General features: G+C 39.9%; 1 protein-coding gene across 3 annotated transcripts in view; it reads left to right on the plus strand.

The window, feature by feature from the left end:
* The window catches only part of CSMD3 (CUB and Sushi multiple domains 3), a 1,183,531-nt gene that overhangs the window by 715,546 nt on the left and 447,378 nt on the right, over positions 1-20,607 (plus strand). For all 3 annotated transcript variants that reach the window (XM_075920204.1, XM_075920205.1, XM_075920206.1), the window contains one exon: positions 13,618-13,734. In XM_075920204.1, the coding sequence (XP_075776319.1) occupies positions 13,618-13,734 (117 nt within the window). The remainder of the gene's footprint in view (positions 1-13,617; positions 13,735-20,607) is intronic.

Genomic DNA, 20,607 nt, shown 5'->3' on the forward strand with positions numbered 1-20,607 from the left:
TCAGGGGGATGCTGGTGGGAGGCAGCTTGAAGTGGAGCAGCCCCCAGAATCTACCCCCCTCAGACATCCTGAAAGGCTGCGGGGTGGGGGACTGCTGGAGGGCGGGTAGCCCCCAGAGCATCATGCCCTCCCCTGAGAGCCTGCAGGCTGTGGAGGGACTGTTGGAGTGTGGGGCCACTCCCAGAATCTTCCCACTGAGATTCTGCAGGCCATGGGAGGGGACACTGGAGGCTGGAGGTAGACCCCAAAGTGCCACCCCCCACCAGCTGCAGGGTGGGGGGCATTTGGAAGCTAGGTCTAACCCACAGAGTGCCACCCCCAACAGGCTGAAGGATGGGGTGGCAACTCCCCCAATCAAGCTCTCCAGAGCAACTGCAGGCTGAGGGTTACCTTCCCAACAGGCTACATTCTGAGTCGGACAGCAGCAGGCCAGACTCTCCCCCTTTCTCTACCCAACAAGTGCACAGACACAGATCCCCCCTCCTGGGGGAAGCCACCCTTTTGGGAGAGCATCCTTGGCCCCTTAGAAGGAGCCGCTGGCTTAGGAGCACTACCACAGCCCCCTGTTAGGAGCTGCTACTGGAGCAGCGCCACCCTCTCTACCACAGCTCCAAATAAGCCCCCACCACCTCCCAGTCCCGTATCCTGACCCTCTGTCTGAATCCTACATCTTCCACCTGCCTTGACTTCTGCAACCCCACCTCTTTACCTCTAAGCTCCACAACCTCATACCCCTGCCCTGAGACCTCTACCCCCTGCCTTGAGCCCCCCACACTTCTTAACCGTCTGCTATAAGCCACCCACCCATCTCTCCTTACCCCAATCAGCACTCCTGCCTTCATTTTCAGTTTTTTGGGAAAAAAAACAACCTTATAGTCATCGACATAAAGCATATATGTTTTTTATTTATTTTCAAAAGAAACAAAAAATCTTCAGTTAATGTCCTGAACAACGCCAGGTACTTTTGCTAGTTTATAGATAGATAAGGTACTCCTCTTATTACACAAAATTTCCCATAGAAATTTTGATGTTGAGCTGATGTTGAGCAAGAATTAGAAAACTGAGTAGCTGGTTGAATCATGAAAGACTGGATTATTATGACAAATGTTGTTACGTTATTAATGATGATCCATATAGCAGTTGTTGGTCTATATGGGTATGTCTACACAGTTCGAACTAGGAGGGTAATGTAGGCATACCGCACTTGCAAATGAAGCCCGGGATTTGAATTTCCTGGGCTTCATTTGCATAAGCGGGGCGCCACCATTTTTAAAACCCCGCTCGTTCGAACCCCGTGCAGCACGGCTACACTGGGCACGAACTAGGTAGTTCGGACTAGGCTTCGTAGTTCGAACTACCGTTACTCCTCATTCCACGAGGAGTAACGGTAATTCGAACTAGGAAGCCTAGTCCAAACTACCTAGTTCGTGCCCTGTGTAGCCGCGCTGCACGGGGTTCGAACGAGCGGGGTTTTAAAAATGGCGGCGCCCCGCTTATGCAAATGAAGCCTGGGAAATTCAAATCCCGGGCTTCATTTGCAAGTGCGGTATGCCTTCATTACCCCGCTAGTTCGAACTAGCGGGGTAGTATAGACATACCCTATCAGACTGACACCTGATTTTTATTTTTATTTTGTTCAGCAAACAATTCAGGTTTGAAGCTGAAATTCATTTGGAGGTGCCATGAAATGTTGATTTAAAGATTTTGCATTAGTGGAAGGATGAATGAAAAGCTACCTCTCTGAATCTAGAATTCTTTCATTGTGGGATACGCTTCATAATAGGGTCTCTGAATCATGAGCAAACTCTTTGAGTAAAAAGCTGTAGAACTTCCGTAACTCACAAAACCATAAAGATTAACTTACGCTGAACAGATCCCATATATGGGGTAATGTTTTCTTATGTTGCTAGGTACTAGATGCTTACCATCTAAAATAAACTATCTTAACATGCTTTCTGTGAATAATATGCTCTGCTGTGCAATAACATTACATATTGTGATCCATTTCTTCTTCAAGATGCTGAACTAGCATGCAATTCATCAAGTAAATGAGATTTTTTTTCACTAGAGCACATGGCTAAAAGGCAATTGTCCACTGAATAAATACGCTTTCAATGCAGGATTGAGTATATTTATTCTTGTAAATGTAATCAATTCATGGTTACATCAATTTTAATTTAATTGCTGAATCTTAATTTTGGAGTTATTTATAAATAGAACCATATCTAGAATGGACCCTAGGAAAGTGATCATTTGCCCAGGGGTATCCATAGCAAAGCATAATCAATCCTGCCTTTACAGACCGAGGATGTGAACAAGGTGCTTGGAGGAGTGCAACTGACCACATTCTCACTTGACCCCTGCTCTTTGTGGCTTATTAAATCGAGCTGACAAGGGATGACTGGTTGGATCCACGGTATTATTAATATATCCTTTAGATCGTGGATAGTTCCCACCTCTTTGAAAGAAGCAGTAATAACACCATTCCTTAAGAAATCTTCCCTGGACCCACGCGATGTATAACTATCATCCAGTTGCTAATATTCCTTTCTTGGGCATCGTACTCGAGCGGATGATGACATTGCAACTCCAGGATTTCTTGGAAGAAACAGATTATCTAGATCCATTTCAATCTGGCTTCAGGCCTGGTTTTGGAACAGAAACTATCTTGATCATCCTGGTAGATGACCTTCATTGAGAGATAGACATGGGGAGTACATCCCTGCTGATTCTCTTGAACCTCTCAGTGGTTTTTGATACCATACCATCAACAGTGATATCCTAGTGGATATCACCTAGTGGAATTGAGTTTTGGAGTCACTGTTTTGTGGTGGTTCCCATCCTACCTGTTGGGATGCTTTCAAAAGATGGAGCTTGGGAACTGCTGCTCAACCCCATGGTGATTGTGCTGTGGGGTCCCACAAGGTTCCATCTTGTCCCCTATGTTGTTTAACATATACACGAAACCTCTGGAAGAGGTCATAAGGAGATTTGGAGGATGGTGCCATCAATAGGCAGATAACACTCAACTCTATGTCTCTGTAACGTCGAATCCAGATATAGCGGTGATCAATCTGAAACAGTGCCTAGAGGCAGCATTGGATGATGTCGAATAGGTTGAAGCTGAATCCACATAAGACTGAGGTCTTGTGGATCAGGAAGCCATCTGTCCGGGAATATGGTGTGTTATGTGTTCTGGATGGGGTCACAGTCCCCCTGAAAGAATAGGTACACAGCTTGGGAGTCCTCTTGGATCTTTTTTTTTACCATTTGCAAATCAGATCTCTTTGGTGGTCAGGAGTATTTTGGACAGCTTCAGTTGATCTGCTAGCTGTGACCCTTCCTCAATAAGAATTACTTGGCTTCAGTGATTCATGCTCCTGTCATATCCTGTTTGGATTATTGTAATGCACTCTATGTGGAGCTGCCTTTGGAGAGTTTTCAAAGGCTTTAACTGGTCCAGAATGCAGCTACTCGAGTTTTAACTAATATTTGTTATATGGAGTACATTGTGCTGGTGCTCCAGCAGCTGCACTGCCTTCCGGTATGTTTCCGGGACCAATTCAAAGTCTTCTTTATGATTTATAAAGCCCTAAATGGGGTGGTACCTGGGTATTTGAAGGACCATCTCTTCCCATTTAAAACCTCTCAGAAATTGAGGTTGGCTGGAGAGGCCCTGCTCCATGTTCCACCACTTATGGAGATAAGGATGACATCTATGCAGAGCAGGGCCTTCTCAACTTAGCCCCAAAGCTATGGAATTCTCTCTCCTGGGACATTAGCCTGATGCCAATGTTGGCATTGTTTTGGCACCAAGCCAAAGCCACCCTTTGTACCCATTGCTTTTATTGGTGTTTAGCTGTGTGTTTCTGGGTTCTGTATATATATATATATATATATATAAAATGTTGTAAGCTGCCTCGAATATTTTAAATAGAGAGGCAGGGTAAAAATATTTTAATTAATTAAATCATGACTCTTCCCTTGAAATCAGAGGAATGTGAAATACTTTTCCTCTTCAGTCAGAGAGAAGAGAAAACAATGTCTTGACTTCAACCTAATGAGGAGAGAGAAAATCCCACAGCAATTCTTCCCATGGAGAGTGGGGAAATATTTAAGATGTGGGGAGGAGTGAATAGCAGAGTATCTCTGCATTGGCTTCTCTTCAAAGTAGAAGAAATCCATTGGGTGGAGCCCTTCCTACTCCTTGAAAGAGAATACACTATAAAATAATTTATATGTGTTCAAGAGTCAGTTCTGATAGACTGCAGGCTGCAATATCCTCCCCTCGGCTACTCCCTGGTTCTCCGGGAACCCCGGGAGTCCCACTGAGACCGGGAGCCTGTAGTTCCACCAGGTCATTATCTGCCAGCTGAGCTATTTAGCTGCTCCTTACTGAGTCTCCCCACACTCAGTCTCCTACCCCTGCACAGATGTGCCAGGTCGCTCTTACGGAGCTAGCTAGACATAGGCCATTTCCCCGCTGGTTCCTTCAACACCCTCATTTGTCTCTGGCAATTACTCTTTGCACTGGGCCTGAGCAACCAATGGTCTACAGGGTACACCTCCAACCATCCTCTGCTATCACATTGTCACAGCTCACAGCCTCTTACGACATGTAAAAGGCAGAGACTCAGTGGTCCGGGACCGGTTGTGAGCTGAGACAGCTGAGTCCCAGCTTTTCCTGGTCCCAGACACTGCAGCTGCAGCTTTTTAAAGTAGAAATAGAGCCTCTTACTACATTTAAAAAGCAAAGCCACAACATCTGGGTCTGAGTGCAAGCTGTCCTGGCTCGATCCAGGTCCCAGACCACTGCGGTTCTGCCTTTTAAATGTAGTAAGAGCCTGGCGGCCTCCACTTAATATGTTTAGTTTCACCAAGAGAAGGTTAAGGGGAGATTTAATTACAACGTGGGGAACAAATATTTAGTAAATGGCTCTTCAGTGTAGCAGAGAAAAATATATAATCTAACGTCAGCAAGTTGAATGTAGACAAAGTCAGACTGGAAATAAGCCATAATTCTTTTAACCGCAAGAGCCATTAGAACAATTTATGAAGGATTGTAATAGAATCTTAATCACTGACCATTTAAGAGTCTATTTGGAATGGTTTTTTTTAAAGATATACTCTGTGAATTATTTTGGGGGAATTCTCTCTTTGTTATACAGGAAGTCAGAAGAGATGATTACAAGGGTCCCTTTAGCCCTTAGACTCTGTTAATAATTTACCTTGTACACTACAACTTCCAATTCTTCCCATTTGCTTTGTATTGATGTATAGATGGTGAGCAGATTTCCTCCAGGGTATTCCCTCTTTTTCCTTCCATGGCCCTATTATAATCTATGATTTCACCTTCCCAACTAAAAGTCCAATCTCAATGTCACCTTTTTTTAATACATACTTGTTGGCTTTTGGTATATACATCCTTTGAACCTGAGTTAAACACCATTTCTGCAGCTAAGTATTTAGCTCCTACTTGAGAATACCTACGCCAATAACCCCTTCATTTTGTATTCCAGAATTCTGTAGTTAATGCTGATCTACTGAGTTTTTCACATATTAATAGTATTAGTGCCCATGTGATTGAACAGCATGTAGTAGTGGTCAGAGGCAAGGGTGCTAGTCTGGGAGGAAGGTGACAAGGGCACCATAGTATTTATCAGACCATCATCTTCAATACTCATCATTGACAACCCAGGGACTTGTGGACTCCAGTGCTGTGTGGTATTCCGGATAGTAATTGTGAAAATAACACTTACAAAAATAGAAAACAGAGGAGTTGGCACCAGGATACCTGTCTAGCCAGATCCCCCACAGGTACAGGTGGAGGAAGAGCTGGCAGTGGTTTCGGTGGCTCACTGTTTTCCTCATATTATGGATTCTTTCTTGTAGAGAACTTGTAAATTGAGGGAAAATGCCTTAATTCCCTGATTTGCTCTGCTTGTCCTTAAACAACTCATTGACCACATAATAGTTCATATATATATAAAGTGGAGTTAAGTTTGCATGGGCTTCCTTAATTCTGGTATTTCTTAACTTTGCTACCTTAATAACATTCCTATAATATAAGAATTGTATACGTGGGTGATCTCTCTCTCTCTCTCTCTCTCTCTCTCTCTCTCTCTCTCTCACACACACACACACACACACACACACACACACACACACACACATATAAATATATTTCTGAAGATAATATTTTTAAAACCTTCAGAGGGACAGCCGAGTTATTCTGTAAAATGAAAAACTTAAAAAACAAAAAATAGACTAGTAGCACCTTCAAGACTAACAAAACATGTAAATGGTATCATGAGCTTTCATGGGCACAACCCATTTCTCTGATACATGTAGATGTAGAATCTGGTGTTAGTCATCTTCCTTTCCAAGTGCAAACTAATGATTCTTATCAGTCTCTTGTAACTACTCAGTCTTTAAAGTGCTACTAGACTATTTGTTGTTTTTTAAGTTTTTCCTGTTACAGACTAACTCGGCTATCCTTCTGAAGCTTATCTTCTCACTATCTCTTTTTTTCTTCCTTCCTTCCATTTTTTTCCTTTTCCTCCCACCTCCTCTCCTCCTTATTTATTCTTGGATCTGGACTTCCAACACTCCTGTCATCTGAAGAAGTGGGTTGTGCCCATGAAAGCTAATGATACCATCTACATGCTTTGTTAGTCTTTAAGGCCCTACTAGTCTATTTGTTTTTTAAGTTTTTTGAATTTTTTGATTGCATCATCTTGTACCAAGTAGCGTATATTTCCACACATTTTTTCTTAAACATGAGAATTTATTTTGAGGAGGGAATTTTCATCTCTCACATATAAAGATCTGATTCTCTTCTGTGCTGAAACAGTTGTATAGTGGTCCAACTCAATTGAGTTAGATAAGTTATGTCACCGTAAAACTCTTGCAAAAGAGTTCAGAGTCAAAGACCCATGGTATTTATCATACTATCATCATCAAACCTCATAACTGACAATGCAGTTCTTGATAGTCACTGTGAAAATCACACACAAAGAAAAATGTAACAAGAAAAAGCTGACACCAAATTATATCTTTATTCTGTTTCCATTCCATCCAATATATCCCCTTTTTTGAAAGTTAGTGGCCTTATCTCTTCTACATTGATACTACCAGGAAATCCTACACATGGCAGATCCAGTTCAGTATTTTACACAATTAGACAAAAACTGGTAATAATGCCATGGATGGATGGATGGATGGATGGATGGATGGAGAGATAGGTGGGATAGCCTGTCTATCTATCTATCTGTCTGTATGTCTGTCTGTCTGTCTGATCTCCCCAAAGAACTGTGAGAATAAGTATTCAAAAATGTTGTTATACCTGAAAGAAAAAGTTAGCTTTCTCTGAGCTATCCTCGGAAAAGTTGTATCTGGTATCTGTTTTCTCTCATTTTACACTGATCACACACAGATACCTCCCATTTTTACCTGTTCAACACTCTTACCTATGGGACACCTATAAATGTATGCATTCTCCTGAATTTTCTGACCATAATCTCTTCAGAATGACTGGCTGTTAGAAAGTATCTTTTTCTTCTAATGGAAGTTCTCAAGTATTTTCCTGTATGGCTATTCTGACATGAACCTTTAACTGTGTAATGTAGAAAAGCAAACAAACAGACAAAAAGACAATATAGATGCTCTAGTCCCCCTGTCTATTATTTGTAAGCAAATTAAGGATGGATTAGTGTCAATATGTTTTTTAAACTTAATTATTTTAAATATATTCTTGTTTCATCTCGAGGACAACATAATCTCAATTTATCTTTAAAAATATCGACAACTTATACCTCTAGATCATTGGCACAGCCATGGGTACCTGCATGGCCCCACAGTACGCTAACATCTTTATGGCTGACTTAGAACAACGTTTCCTCAACTCCTGTCCCCTATTATCCTTCCTTTACTTACACTACATTGACCATATCTTTATCATTTGGACCCATGGTCAAGAAACACTGGACAAATTCCACAGAGATTTTAACAATTTATATCCCACCATCAATCTGAGCCTATAGCATTTGACACAAAAGATCCATTTCCTGGACACCACAGTACAAACCACTCATGGCAAAATCAATACTACTCTCTACAAGAAGACCACTGACTGCTACACTTACTTACATGCCTCCCGCTTCCGTCCAGTACATACTATACGATCCATTGTCTATAGTCAAGCCATTAGATACAACTGTATCTGCTCCAATCCCACTGACAGAGACCAAAAACTTCAAGATCTCTACCAAGCATTCATAAAACTCAATTACCCATCAGGGGAAGTAAAAAAAAACAAATTGAAAGGGCCGGACGAACACCCAGAAACCATCTACTTCTAGATAGGCCCAAGAAAATTAACAATAGAACACCACTTGTCATCACCAATAGCCCCCAACTCAAACCCCTCGAATGCATTATCAATAACCTAAAACCTATACTGGAAAAGGATGCTACATTCCAAGAGACTTTGGGTGAAAGATCTATCCTCTCCTAGGGCTCGTCTAGACTATGCCAAAGTTCTGAAAGAGGATATGCAAATTCCCTGGGAATTATCTTCTTCCAATCTCACTTTCAAAAGCTGAGCTTTCAAAAGTGAAAGTAGTTGGGATGTGGGTTTTTTTGGTAACCCCCCTTTTTCGAAAAGATGAGTAAACCTCATTTTTTGAGGAAGAGCAGCTTTTCGAAAAAGGGAGGTTTGCCAAAAAAAATGTGGCCCAACTACTTTCACTTATGAAAGTTCCACTTTCAAAAGTGAGATTGGAAGAAGATATTCCCAGGGAATTTGCATATCTGCTTTTGGAACTTCAGCATAGTCTAGACATAGCCCTATCGACAACCATATAACCTCAGGAAGATTCTTACAACCACAGGGCATACCACATTAAAACTAATCCTGAAACTTTACCTTGCAACAAACGCCGTTGCCAGCTTTGCCCACTTATTTACTCTGGAGACACCATCACTGTACCTAATCATGTCAGTTATACGATCAAGGGCTCATATTCCTGTACATCCAGCAATGTGATATATGCCGTCATGTGCCAGCAATATCTCTCTGCAATTTATATTGAACAAACTGGTTAGTCACTTCACCAGAGAACCATTGCTCAGAGATCAGACATCAGAAATCTACACACAGAAACCTGTCAGCCAGCATTTTAATCAAACTGGCTATTCTCTTAAAGAGCTGACAACATGTGTCTTACTACAAAGAGACTTTAACACCAGATTTCAGAGGGAGAACTTCTATTTATGCTAAAATTTGACATGTTGTGAATGGGACTTAATATAGATAATTACTTTACACATTACAAAGACAGCCTCCCCACCTTTTGGTATTTGTAGTAACTCCAGATTAACCATTTAATTGACTCTTACAATAAGCAATTTCCTCCTTCCTTGTCCCCTCGCCCCCACCTTCTGTTCCATGTAGCTGATTCATTACTTTTTTCATTGTATCCCTCTGTTATATAATGTTCATGCCAATTCACTTTCAGAATATGATCTTAAGAAGTGGGTCTGCCCCACGAAAACTCATCACCTAATAAACTATTTGGTTAGTCTTTAAAGTTCTACATGCCTGCTTTTTTTGTTTTACCAAGATCAGACTAAAACGGATACCTCTCTGTTACTTTTAATGTTGACTCTGTGAATTTCCAGGAAATAATTGTAATTATGTTACTTATTTATTTTAAATAACACTAAAGCTGCTTGACTAGCTGAGATACAATGAACATTTTAGAAAACACAGACTTTTGGGTAAACTGTTCACAACTGTTTACTCACCATCTGTAAGGTTTATAGTAATAAATGGAGCTCTTAAGTACTAAAAAACAGATTTGGCCCCTAATGCTGCTTAAAATATAGCAATTTAGCCTTATCCTTCTGTTTCATCATAACAAAAATATGCTAATATATGTTAATTTTTCATTCAGCATTACAATTAAAAATAAATGTTGCTCTATTTGGTCTTCATTTACATTAAAAATATAAAGAACATCATCAAGAAAATTATTGCAACCAGAGGGAGGGCATTTAATGTTTATATTGAAAATGCACAGATGTCTCAAATTAATTAACAAACACAATTTTGCAGTATAGTGGAGAACACATCAAAGGAATATGCAAAAGTAATTATACTATTTTTGTTAATAGATTGCTGAAATGGAATTACAGACATTAGACAATATATGGTTGATAGTATGTACACATGGCAACTGCCCTAGCTGTGGTGGTTGACAGGTTGCCTGACCTGTTCTAGGTGTGCTCCTCTACTTCTGAATGAATTTGTTGGGAACTCCCTTTTTGAAGTATATCTGCCTGAGTACCTCACTGGCTGCTTTTAGACTATGCTGCATGAATAGACTTTTTCAGACAATGTATCCGCAGTCATTTGATGCTCAGTCCATTACCTTTTCTCCTCAGACATTTTACTTTTTTCTTATCACATTTCTATCTTCTGAGACTGGAGGACATTTGGTGTTGAAGTGGTTTGACTTCTGTAGCACTGGATTTCTTTAGCTACCTGGAGTATTTGACCTTGCTGATATTTATAATTGGCTTTTTAAAATATATGTCCCTTCTTACAAGATACTTATACAACTTTTTCAAGTCCTTTAATAAATAAGGGTATGTCTACACTACCCTCCTAGTTCGAACTAGGAGGGTAATGTAGGCATACCGCACTTGCAAATGAAGCCCAGGATTTGAATTTCCTGGGCTTCATTTGCATAAGTGGGGAGCCGCCATTTTTAAAACCCCGCTGGTTCGAACCCGGTGCAGCGCGACTACACGGGGCATGAACTAGGTAGTTCGAACTAGGCTCGGACCTTTGCAGGAAAAAAGCGCCAGTCTAGACGTGGATCTTTCGGAAAATAAAGCCTTTTCCAAAAGATCTCTTATCCCTCTTAAAATCTTAAAATGATCCACGTCTAAACTGGCGCTTTTTTCCAGCAAAGCTCCGAGCAGGAAAAAAGCGGCAGCCATTTTTATGCTAATGAAGCGGGGGGGATTTAAATCCCCGCTTCATTTGCAATTGCGATATGTCTAATTTGCATCCCTTTTACGAAAAAGGGATACAGTCTAGACACAGCCAATAGAAGTAACAGATATTCTTAGTAGAGGCAATGAACAAATGTGTATTTTAATGCAGGATGCTCACAAACAATGCAGCCTGGAAAAGAAAAGCAAGAACAACAGTCAGAATGAATGTCAGAGAATTTGGTTGCTGCTGTGACTTTAATATTGTCTCTTTGAAAAACTGTTGGCTCTCCTGAACTCCTTTTTAACTTTAGATTTTCTTCCCATGCAACTTTACCTACAAGTTCTGACTTTGTTCATGTCTATTTTTTGGTGTCTGTTGGGTTTATTCTACTGCTTCTACTCTTCCCTTTCCTTAGAATCATGAAATCTATAACTCCATGACTATTTTTGCTTTTACCTTCAGATTCATAACCAATTCCTTCCTATTAGTTTGAATCAGATCTGAAATGGTTGTCTTTCTGATTATTTACTCTGCCGTTTCAGGCAAGAAGTTGTCTGCAACACTTTTATGAAATAATCTGGTAATGAAATCCAGTGACAAGGAGATGGTTAACTGTTTGTATAAATTCTGGGACTAGCCAAACAAACATACAAACAAACATACAACCAATTAATCAACTAATTGTGGGTAGCAAATATAATAAAGCTGAGAAAAATGAAAGGGGGTAAATTCTTTTAATTTTCAAACTTAAATTGCAGTTTAGCTTTCCTGGTCAGGTGATCAGTGAAAATACAAACTTCAGAAATCTTCTGCCTACTGATAATCTTGGTAAAGTTGGTAACTGTTATAAAATTAACTATAAAATCTGAAATTGGCCACTCCCGGTAACATCTGTAGTAATCCTGCGCATCCAGAAATATAATTTATGCTATCATGTGCCGAAAGTGTCCATCTGCTATGTACATTGGACAAACGTCTCAGACACTTCGCCAAAGGGTCAATGCCCATAAAACAGATATTAGACAGGATCACAAAGAAAACACAGTTTCTTGCCATTTCAACCAGAAAGGACATTGTCTCAATGACTTGATTACCTGCATCCTGCTTCAAAGGCTTTTTAAGACTACACTTGAAAGAGAATCCTCTGAACTGTCATTCATGCTTAAATTCAACATTTTATACTTAAGTTTGAATAAAGACTCTAATTATCTTACCCATTACAAAGATAGCTTCCCCAGTTATCACCTCTAATATCATTAGCTCACAGACATTTACCTTCCCCCCCACCCCCATCTCCCTTCTGTTCTGAAATTTGATTTGTCCTTTTCATATGTGTTCATTTTTTAAATTGTATCCTTTGGTATATATGGGTGTGACAATTTTCTTCCACTATTTGATCTGAGAAAGTGGTTCTGGCCCACGAAAGCTCATCACCTAATAAACCATCTTGTTAGTCTTTAAAATGCTACATAGTCCTATTTTTTGTTTCAGCTACACCAGACTAACATGGCTACATTTCTATCACTAATCTGTAGTAATAGACACACACATGATATTCAAAGGGAAGCAAGGGCTTCCTATCTGCTTCTGTATTATCTGCCATTGATCCTTCAACAGTGACCAACACTGCACATTCATTTGTAGCTTCCCAAGATTCAAAGTACAGCACAGCAAATTTAGATCAAATTCCAGGGAAAAAAACTTCATAATTGTAAGAACAGTAGAGCAATGGAACAAACTGCTTAGGGAACTTGTGGAATCTTCTTCACTATAGTCTGAATAGCTATTAGTCTTTCATAGTTTAATCACAACAAATCCTGTATCTTGGTATATTGGATAGACTAGATGAGTTTTGCGGTCCCTTCTAACCCTGTGATCCATTATGAAAGGGCCACTAGGCCCTTTGGTTTCCTCTTTATCTAGAGATCTGTTCTTAACTTAATGTAGACTTGTGACAGCTATAAAATTAGGTGGATTTATCCCTGTGTGGGCCTCATTCAGCTTTTGTTGAAACCTACGGAAAGATTTATATTAAAATCAGTAGAAGTTAAATTCAGGACTTGTAAAGGCAGAAAGAAGAAGAAAAAATTGACTGGCAGGATCTGTAGGAATAGAAACGTGTGCATTCCTTCATCTCACCTGACCTTGACCAGAGTATGCGCTCAGAGTCTCTTGTCGTCATCACGTGGAAACTTCAGAGTCAGAAATTGTGAGATGTTCACCTTTCTATTTGCTTTGGGCTGTCACTTCTGACCTACTAGATCTTCAGCTCCCTTTAAGACTTAGAATAATGTATATCACGGCTCACTATGGATCTGAAAACAACACTTATTTATTTATAAAAATAAATTTTTCATAAGAAATTCTCAGAAAACAATTGGTATAATTAGAACTTCATTTTTTAATACTTATGAAATCAGCTCAGTTATTAATCATTTGTAATTTCTAAGCACTTTTTGTACATTTAGGTAAAATTGAAGATTTGCTGCAGAGAAAATTATAGAATCACTCACATTTACCATTGCTGAAAAGAGATGATACATTTCTTTGCTCTTTAACATGTCTAGGTTTTACATATCAGTTGTATTAATATGTCCCTTTACTATTCTTAGCCTTATGTGGAGGAGATGTTAGAGGACCTAGTGGAACAATTTTATCTCCTGGTTATCCAGAATTGTATCCAAACTCACTGAATTGTACATGGACTGTGGACGTCACCCATGGTAAAGGTAAGAGACTTAAATGTAGACTTCTTTATTTTAGTTTGCTATTTTCGTGCCCCATATTAAAACAAGATTTACACTCATAGGCTTGGATATTTACTATAAATAGTATTAATGATGATGTTGATTTAAACTGTGGCAGCAACTCGAAGCCCCAATCATGGAAGAAAGACACCATTGTGCAAGACACTATATAACAGTAGGACAAAAAGATGGTTCTTGCCCAAATGAGCTTACAATCTAAGTGTAAGATTGCTGCTGTCAAGAGTAAGTCTCAGGTCCAACACTGGGCTCTCAAAGTACAAAAAAGCTGCACAGGTATCTGTCAAACACAAGCAGTTTATTTCCTGATAGCTATCAACTGTGCCCCTTAACTAAAAGAACAACATGATAGGAAAAGAGGCATTTCTTACAGCCCTTCTGCTAGCCAGAGAACCCGTTTCGGCTGCCAATGAAGTGGGAGACTGTTTCAGTTTCTAAGGCACCAGCACCCAAAGCCCATTGGTGAGGTCTTAATTGCTGTGCTCTGGTGCAGCTTTAAATATTGTGTGTCTATCTTGTTTGTGGCAGTTTGGAAATTTCCAGGAGTTATTCATTACATGCTGATGCAGGTCTCAGCTGTTAGTTATCAATCTGATTCTGATCTAGTTCTACTTGTTCTTTGGCCTTGTTTACGTGATCAGTGCATTAGGGTAAACAGGATTGTTTATCTGTTCTTGCCCTTTACCCTTATCTTCTGCTTGTTCATGCTATACTGGCAACAATGCTTATCTTAAATGGTGTATGTTCCCAAAGACATGCTTCTGGCTTATAGGAAAAAGGGGAAGGGGGAAGAATGCAGGCCTCATCACCCCTAAACTTGCACGTACAAAATTCTTCCGCAATTAACCCCTGCAAAGACAAGAAACAACAGGTGCGTACAGATTTTCAAGGGAACACAAGGAAACAATGAGATAGTATTTCCAGCATCACAAGTAGTGGCAACAGTACACAATTCATTCAACTCTTCCCAAGTTGTTTCAGGCATTACAGCCAAAGAGAATATAAGGAGGGTTTTGGAGGATAATAATAAGATGGCTTAGCATATATTCACGCAGAGCTATTTCCAAGCATGACAGGCAGCATAGGGAAAAGCATGAAGGTTCTTGTTTGAAAATGTAACAAGTGGGTGATGAAGTCTTGTATTGTTTTCCAGTTGGAAATGACAGATGATGCCTAAATAACACATAAGAATTGGTAGATGGGGTGGGGGATAGATGGTGAAGGGCCTGGAAAGTGAAGGCAAGTAGCTTATCTTTGATATGATAAAAGAATAGGGAGCCCATGGTGAGATGGAAAAAGAGGAGTGACATGGCCACCATGATGTGCTGGGGAAATGATCCTTGTAGCATACTGAATGAACATCAGTGTGAAAAAATTGCATTTGCCACAATCACAGAAAAATATTGTGAATTTATCAGGATGAAAGATGGTGAGAGCCTGGAGAGATTTAACTGTATGGAAGGAAAATGAAAAGCTGTATCTTTACCAGTAATACAGAAGGAGACAGTTGGGAGTAGAGTGGCAGATCTATGAATCATCCTTATAGATAGCCAAATAGGGTAATTTGTTGATGAGATAATTTGCAGAGGAGATTACTCAGAATTAAGGTAAAGAGAGAAAAGAGAAAAGGACCTTTGAAATCTACACCAAAATTTGGAGGGAGATGAGGAAGTTCCTTTAAAGAGCATGCTAAAGGAGCAGATAAAGAGGCTTAAGGAGACTCAGGACTGGCAGGATTTTTGGGCTGTCACTTATGACCTACTAGATCTGAGTCATGGAAGCCAAGGTACAGCAAGATTGTAAGAAGATTGTGATTGATGGTCTCAAAGGCTGAAGCCAGGCCTAGAAGGATGAATATAGCAAATATTAATTACTTCTGCACTTTGGCTGGGAAGAAGTCATTACAGTTCTTGGTGGAAGCTATTCCAGTGTAAGGCTGGAAGTGAAATGAGAAACAGGTGTTGGATGGAACTGAAGAATAAGAACTGCAGATAGTTACTATTGAAGAGACAGCATATTCAATGGAGTTGTAGTTGGAGAGGTCTGGGTAGACATGTCTGTATTCTTTTTAAGATTAGAGAGATTACAGCATATTTGTTTTGTGAAGGGAAAGAGGAAAGTGAGAGGCCAAGAAGAAGAGTAAGGGAAGAGATGACAATGAGAAAGAGGGAAACCAATAATGCTCTGGGATGGAGTCACTTTGTTCAAGTGGAGGAATAAGAGGAGGAAGACAAACAAGAAGCATGGGACTCTGTGATAGGGAGAAATAGGGAATTGTTGGGTAGGAAGGGGGGAACAGAGGGGAAGCAGGAAGTGTCTTGCATCTTATACTTTACCTTTTCCTTAGAAGGAAAGATCCAACTCAAAGTATGAATAATATAACTTGCCATTACCATTCATGAAATATACTTAGGGATATGCAGGGATGGGATGACTACTGAGTGAGTATTTGCATTGTTCAGAGGATAGGGACCTCTTGGATGGGATATTCATTTTTTGCAGCTGGCTTCTATGTAGAGAGAAAAGGGAAGGCAAGTATATAAGCAGCGGCACCTCCCAAAAGACACTAGTGGGTGGCACCAAACTGAGTCATTACTTCCAGTAAATTGTACATATTTGTCACCCTCCACTTACTTTCTCAGTAATGAAATAGTTAACGACATAGACATTAAATTATCATCTTTGGTCTTCGGAACTATTACATCACTGAGATGAGCAAGGCAGCCTGCAGACTCACAAAATAGAGTTGGGTCTATTTGGTTAGCAGAAGAGAAGAGTGAGGGGGATTTGATAGCAGCCTTCAACTTCTTTAAGGGAGGTTCCAAAGAGGATGGAGAAAGGCTGTTCTCAGTAGAGATGGATGGCCGAACAAGGAACAATGGTCTCAAGTTGCGGTGAGAGAGGTCCAGGTTGGATATTAGGAAAAACTATTTCACTAGGAGGGTGGTGAAGCACTGGATGGGTTACCTTGGGAAGTAGTGAAGTCTCCATCCCTAGAGGTGTTAAGTCTCTGCTTGACAAAGCCCTGGCTAGGTTGATTTAATTGGGATTGGTCCTGCCTTGGGTAGGGGGCTGGACTTGATGGCCTTCTGAGGTCTCTTCCAGCTCTATGGTTCTATGATTCTATGATGCTAAAAGATATGTCTTCACTGCATGGATGGATTGACTCTCAGGGTATCCTCATCCATGTGTGGGCAGTTACCAGCTACTACAAGTTACTAGATCCATGCTCATGCTACACTCATGAGAACTTATCTGTCCTACCGGGCATACAGAGATAAATATGCAAAAGCATTGGCTGTCTGTCAGTGCTTGCAGGGTTAGCTTGCATCCTTTCAAAGTGAGTGGTATACCAGCCCAAATATAAGCAGCACTTGGGTGTTAACTTGTCATTACTATTCTTGAACTGTGCTACTTAGGAATATGCCAAGAGGAAGTGACCAGGGAGCTAGGTTTTACATTATTCAGAGGATAGGGACCTCTTACATGGGATTTTCATTATTTTTTCTTCCTTATGCACCAGAGACATATTGGCTGTGTCTAGACTGCATCCCTTTTCCATAAAAGGGATGCAAATTAGACATATCGCAATTGCAAATGAAGCGGGGATTTAAACCCTCCCCCCCAATAGCATAAAAATGGCTGCCGCTTTTTTCCGGCTCGGAGCTTTGCCGGAAAAAAGTGCCAGTCTAGACGCAGATCTTTCGGAAAATAAAGCCTTTTCTGAAAGATTCCTTATCTCTCTTAAAATGAGGTATAAGGGATCTTTCAGAAAAGGCTTTATTTTCCGAAAGATCCGCATCTAGACTGGCGCTTTTTTCCGGCAAAGCTCTGAGCTGGAAAAAAGCAGCAGCCATTTTAATGTTAATGAAGTGGAGGGGATTTAAATCCCCGCTTCGTTTGCAATTGCGATATGTCTAATTTGCATCCCTTTTATAGAAAGGGGATGCAGTCTAGACACAGCCACTGATTTTGATGCTCTGAGGGTCTCATTAGCCATAAGGGAAGCAGAACATACTCCCTGTGAAATATTTCCTATAGGGCCAGTAAAAATCACAATCTTGACCACATATAAAATGGTTTAGAATCATAGAATCATAGAATAATAGGACTGGAAGGGACCTCAAGAGGTCATCGAGTCCAGCCCCCCGCCCTCAAGGCAGGACCAAGCTCCATCTACACCATCCCTGACAGATGTCTATCTAACCTGTTCTTAAATATCTCCAGAGAGGCAGATTCCACCACCTCCCTTGGCAATTTATTCCAATATTTGACCACCCTGACAGTTAGGAATTTTTTCCTAATGTCCAATCTAAACCTCCCCTGCTGCACTTTAAGCCCATTACTCCTTGTCCTGTCCTCAGAAACCAAGAGGAACAAATTTTCTCCTTCCTCCTTGTGACACCCTTTTAGATATTTGAAAACCGCTATCATGTCCCCCCTTAATCTTCTTTTTTCCAAACTAAACAAGCCCAGTTCATGAAGCCTGGCTTCATAGGTCATGTTCTCTAGACCTTTAATCATTCTTGTCGCTCTTCTCTGTACCCTTTCCAATTTCTCCACATCTTTCTTGAAATGTGGCGCCCAGAACTGGACACAGTACTCCAGCTGAGGCCTAACTAGTGCAGAGCAGAGCGGCAGAATGACTTCACGAGTTTTGCTTACAACACACCTGTTGATACAACCTAGAATCATATTTGCTTTTTTTGCAACAGCGTCACACTGTTGACTCATATTCAACTTGTGGTCCACTATGAGCCCTAGATCCCTTTCTGCCATGCTCCTTCCTAGACAGTCGCTTCCCATCTTGTATGTATGGAACTGATTGTTCCTTCCTAAGTGGAGCACTTTGCATTTCTCTTTATTAAACCTCATCCTGTTTACCTCTGACCATTTCTCTAACTTGCTAAGGTCATTTTGAATTATGTCCCTATCCTCCAAAGAAGTCGCAACCCCACCCAGTTTGGTATCATCTGCAAACTTAATAACCGTACTCTCTATCCCAATATCTACATCATTGATGAAGATATTGAACAGTACGGGTCCCAAAACAGACCCTTGAGGAACTCCACTTGTTATCCCTTTCCAGCAGGATTTAGAACCATTAACAACAACTCTCTGACTACGGTTATCCAGCCAATTATGCACCCACCTTATCGTGGCCCTATCTAAGTTATATTTGCCTAGTTTATCAATAAGAATATCATGCGATATTTATTTATTTTTAAGGATGTAGCTAAGTAACAGTTCCCTAGAAACCTCATTATATACTCTCCTCTACAATGTAACATGTATTAGGCATGAAATAGGTCAACAAATCTCTTATGTTTGTCCTATTTTTAACTAGAAAGAGTATTTTTTCTAATTAAATTTTCTGTATTGCTTTTATGTTTTTCTTAGCAGTTTCCAGATTTCTGGTTGGTAGCATAACACAGACTACCTGCAGCTCTGAGTGCATTAGTATAGTTTAAAAATACACATTCAAATGTTACATAAGAAGTCATTTAAGACTTCAGATTTCCTTCTGCGTAAACACAAATTTAATTAACACTTCTTCTTTTTCTTTCATATGCTATTTGAAAAGCCACAGGCTAGGGTAATAATAGAATGTTAAGATCTGAAAGCCATTCTAATATTTTTTGAAGTAGCTAGGTGGATCCCTTCCTTGTAGAAATACTGTAAACATTAATAGAGCAATTGTCCATGATGTGTTGTGTGGTTTGTACTTCATACCAATCTCAATTTGCTGATTCTTTGATATTCCATTTGTGGAGGAAATAGCCACACCTTCAATGCATTGTCTGTATGCAGTTGAGTGAAGTCAACTTTTTATGGGAAAGGCAGAATCCTGGGACTTTTAAAAAGAAATCTTTAATCAGGTCTTTGCCTGGTGAATCACAATGAGCCCACAATTCAAGCTGTTGAAGGCTGGTATCTTTTCCATGGGCCTGTAGCATTGGCATATGGTTCCAGAGAGGTTTCCTGGATATGGGTTAGGAGACTGGCAGCGAATCTTGGCAAATGAGATGACAATCTCCCCTCTTATGTGTGAAAATACAATGAATGTCATTGGGTGGGTAATGAAATGACCTTAAAGGATATGTCAGTTAGAAAAGCAAGTGGAGTAACATTCCATGTCAGAGCTAAACCTTCCTTCCAATAGGTCCTTTGCTGCAAATTATGCAGTTCAGAATTGAGTGCCTAACCAAACGAAGAGTAATTACATTACAGTGATCCCACAGACTCAAAACCTCAGTGTCCTTTACACTACAAAAATTAACACTTAATCTGCAAGCATGTAAAATTATATTAATAAAACAGTAAATGTGACCTGTAAAGAAATACATGTATTTTAATTCTGCTTCTCATCTGTGCCTAACACTATAGACAGTTGTAAATACCCCTTAAATATATTTCTCATTGACTACTATTAAGGTTCACGTAAACCTTAAAGAAACCTTATTAATGTTAAATAGCGCAACTTCTAGGAGTAACTGAAAAGCAAGCACGTAATTAGCTTAGATAGAAACATGCAAAATTCTTCTGCAAATAATTATTTTATCTCTTCAAACACATCTTATGTGATATAGGAAGAGAGGTTATATTATGGCATGTTTTTTATTTTTTATATTTAATAAAAAACATGTAATCATTATTATTTTATTTTACTTTATTACAATGGTGATGCTATTCTTATTATGTTGGCAAACTCAGTGAAATGATACAGCCTATGGAATATCAAATTTACAATTAAATCTGTGAACTAGTGGTTGTTTGACAGAAAATCTCCCAGGTTCATAAAACAGAAAGCTTGAGTTGTCACATAATTGTACTAGC

The sequence above is a fragment of the Pelodiscus sinensis genome, chromosome 2 (assembly GCF_049634645.1).
Source record: "Pelodiscus sinensis isolate JC-2024 chromosome 2, ASM4963464v1, whole genome shotgun sequence".
Classification (NCBI taxonomy): Eukaryota; Metazoa; Chordata; order Testudines; family Trionychidae; genus Pelodiscus; species Pelodiscus sinensis.